The sequence below is a fragment of the Engraulis encrasicolus genome, chromosome 13 (genome assembly GCF_034702125.1).
Source record: "Engraulis encrasicolus isolate BLACKSEA-1 chromosome 13, IST_EnEncr_1.0, whole genome shotgun sequence".
Taxonomy (NCBI): domain Eukaryota; kingdom Metazoa; phylum Chordata; class Actinopteri; order Clupeiformes; family Engraulidae; genus Engraulis; species Engraulis encrasicolus.
The window spans coordinates 24,342,077-24,344,576 of NC_085869.1; the positions used below are offsets into that span (position 1 = coordinate 24,342,077).

At 48.6% G+C, this 2,500-nt stretch overlaps 1 protein-coding gene across 9 annotated transcripts in view; it reads left to right on the plus strand.

Annotated features, from left to right (window-relative positions):
* Positions 1 to 2,500, plus strand: part of dip2a (disco-interacting protein 2 homolog A) — a 219,551-nt gene that overhangs the window by 176,362 nt on the left and 40,689 nt on the right. For all 9 annotated transcript variants that reach the window (XM_063213515.1, XM_063213517.1, XM_063213516.1 and 6 more), the window contains 2 exons: positions 88 to 285; positions 1,920 to 2,011. In XM_063213515.1, coding sequence (XP_063069585.1) covers positions 88 to 285; positions 1,920 to 2,011 — 290 coding nt within the window. The remainder of the gene's footprint in view (positions 1 to 87; positions 286 to 1,919; positions 2,012 to 2,500) is intronic.

Consider the following 2,500-nt stretch of genomic DNA (forward strand, 5'->3'; position numbering starts at 1 on the left):
ACAGCAGAAAGTGACAACCAAATCTATCCTTTGGTACCAATAAAATTGACCTAATCTAATCTAATCTAATCTTGTTTTGCTCTGCAGTCCGGCACCCGGACCCCAACCAGCCCAAGCCGGAGGGGGTGCAGATGAGTCCCCTGGATGGGGAGTCCATGGGGGTGATAAGTAACTGGCCGCCGTCCCTGCTGGCATCGTTACAGCGCTGGGGCACCACGCAGCCCAAGAGCCCCTGCCTCACCGCCCTGGACAACGCCGGCAAGCCTGTCTACACACTCACCTACGGTAAAGAGGCCATGATAAAGCGCCCTAGGAACATGCTGGGGAGTAGTGTTTAGTGTGATCAATTGTTAAGGTTTTCCTTTGTTTCAGACATGTAAAGGTTTTATCTTTCATCTGACATGTTTCGTCGAAACAAGATAAAAGATCTTGTAAAAGATAACACTAGAAAGATAAAACTAAAAAGATAAAACTTGAACATGTCTGAAACAAAGGAAAGCCAGATTGATTCGAAAGTTAGACATAATGAACATCATATATGTTTGGTGTTTTGTGTGGTTTAGCAATGACTTCAGGTTACTGAGGCTGGTTACAGCATGCACATCCAAGCGTCTGACCGGGGAGAAATACCAAATTAGGACAAATACTGTACATGTGGTTGAAAAGAGAGTCCACTAGAATTACAGGAGGAAGTTACTGTTGCGGTTATATTGCGGTTAAAAATAGGTACAAAAATTCTGGTTGAAGTGGACGTTTTAAAACTTCAAAAATTCAGCAATGTTTCATGCCCCAGGAGCACACTGCAACACTGTGTGTGGTTTAGCTTCAGAGCCACTTGCACTGTTTCTGTGTATGTGTCTGTGTTCAATAGAGATTAAGGGCTCTTTTCAGTCTTTTTGAAGTTCGCAGTAGGTGTTAAGGCTGTCTTCTTAAACAAGATCTGTAATGCCTGTTATGGTTTACACTCTGTGTGTGTGCGTGTGTGTGTCCCTGTCTCTCTATGTATCTCTCCCTCTCTCTGTGTGTCTGTGTCTGTGTCTGTGTGTCTCTGTCTGTGTGTGTGTGTGTCTGTGTGTGTGTGTGTCTGTGTGTGTGTGTGTCTGTCTGTGTGTGTGTCTGTGTGTGTGTGTGTCTGTCTGTGTGTGTATCTGTCTCTGTGTGTGTGTGTCTGTCTGTGTGTGTGTCTGTCTCTGTGTGTGTCTGTCTCTGTGTGTGTCTGTCTGTGTGTGTGTGTGTCTGTGTGTCTCTCTTTGTGTCTCTGTGTCTCTGTGTGTGTGTGTCCCTGTGTCTGTGTCTGTGTCTGCGTGTGTGTCCCTGTGTCTGTGTCTGTGTCTGTGTCTGTGTCTGTGTCTGTGTCTGTGTCTGTGTCTGTGTCTGTGTCTGTGTCTGTGTCTGCGTGTGTGTCCCTGTGTTTGTGTGTGTGTGTGTGTCCATGCGTCTGCGTGTGTGTGTGTCTGTCTGTGTGTGTGTCTGTTTGCGTGTGTGTCTGTGTCTGCGTGTGTGTCCCTGTGTTTGTGTGCGTGTGTCCATGCGTCTGCGTGTGTGTCCATGCGTCTGCGTGTGTGTGTCTGTCTGCGTGTGTGTGTCTGTTTGCGTGTGTGTCTGTGTCTGCGTGTGTTTCCCTGTGTTTGTGTGTGTGTGTCCATGCGTCTACGTGTGTGTGTCTGTCTGCGTGTGTGTGTGTCTGTTTGCGTGTGTGTCTGTGTCTGCGTGTGTGTCCCTGTGTTTGTGTGTGTGTGTCCATGCGTCTGCGTGTGTGTGTCCATGCGTCTGCGTGTGTGTGTCTGTTTGCGTGTGTCCCTGTGTTTGTGTGTGTGTGTCCATGCGTCTGCGTGTGTGTGTGTCTGTTTGCGTGTGTGTCTGTGTCTGCGTGTGTGTCCCTGTGTGTGACTGGGTGTGTGACTGGGTGTGTGCTGCAGGTAAGCTGTGGACCAGGAGCCATAAGCTGGCCTACACCCTGATGAACAAGCTGAGCACCAGGAACGAACCCCTGCTGAGGCCCGGAGACAGGGTGAGGTGCAGGGCTCAGCTGGCCCAGCCATCAATCTCTCTCTCTCTCTCTCTCTCTCTCTCTCTCTCTCTCTCTCTCTCTCTCTCTCTCTCTCAATCTCTCTCTCTCTCTCTCTCTCTCTCTCTCTCTCTCTCTCTCTCACTCACTCACTCACTCACTCACTCACTCACTCACTCACTCACTCACTCACTCACTCACTCACTCACTCACTCACTCTCTCCATCTCTCTCGCTCTCTCTCTCCATCTCTCTCTCTCTGTCTCTCTCTCTCTCTCTCTCTCTCTCTCTCTCTCTCTCTCTCTCTCTCTCTCTCTCTCTCTCTCTCTCTCTCTCTGTCTCTGTCTTTCTTTTTCTCCGCTTCCATTTTTATCCCTGCTTCTCTCCTTTCTTTCTATTGCATCCGTTTCCATTTCTGTTACTTCGCTTGTTTCACTCTCTCTCTCTTTCTTTCTCTTTCTCTCTCTCTCTCTCTCTCTCTCTCTCTCTCTCT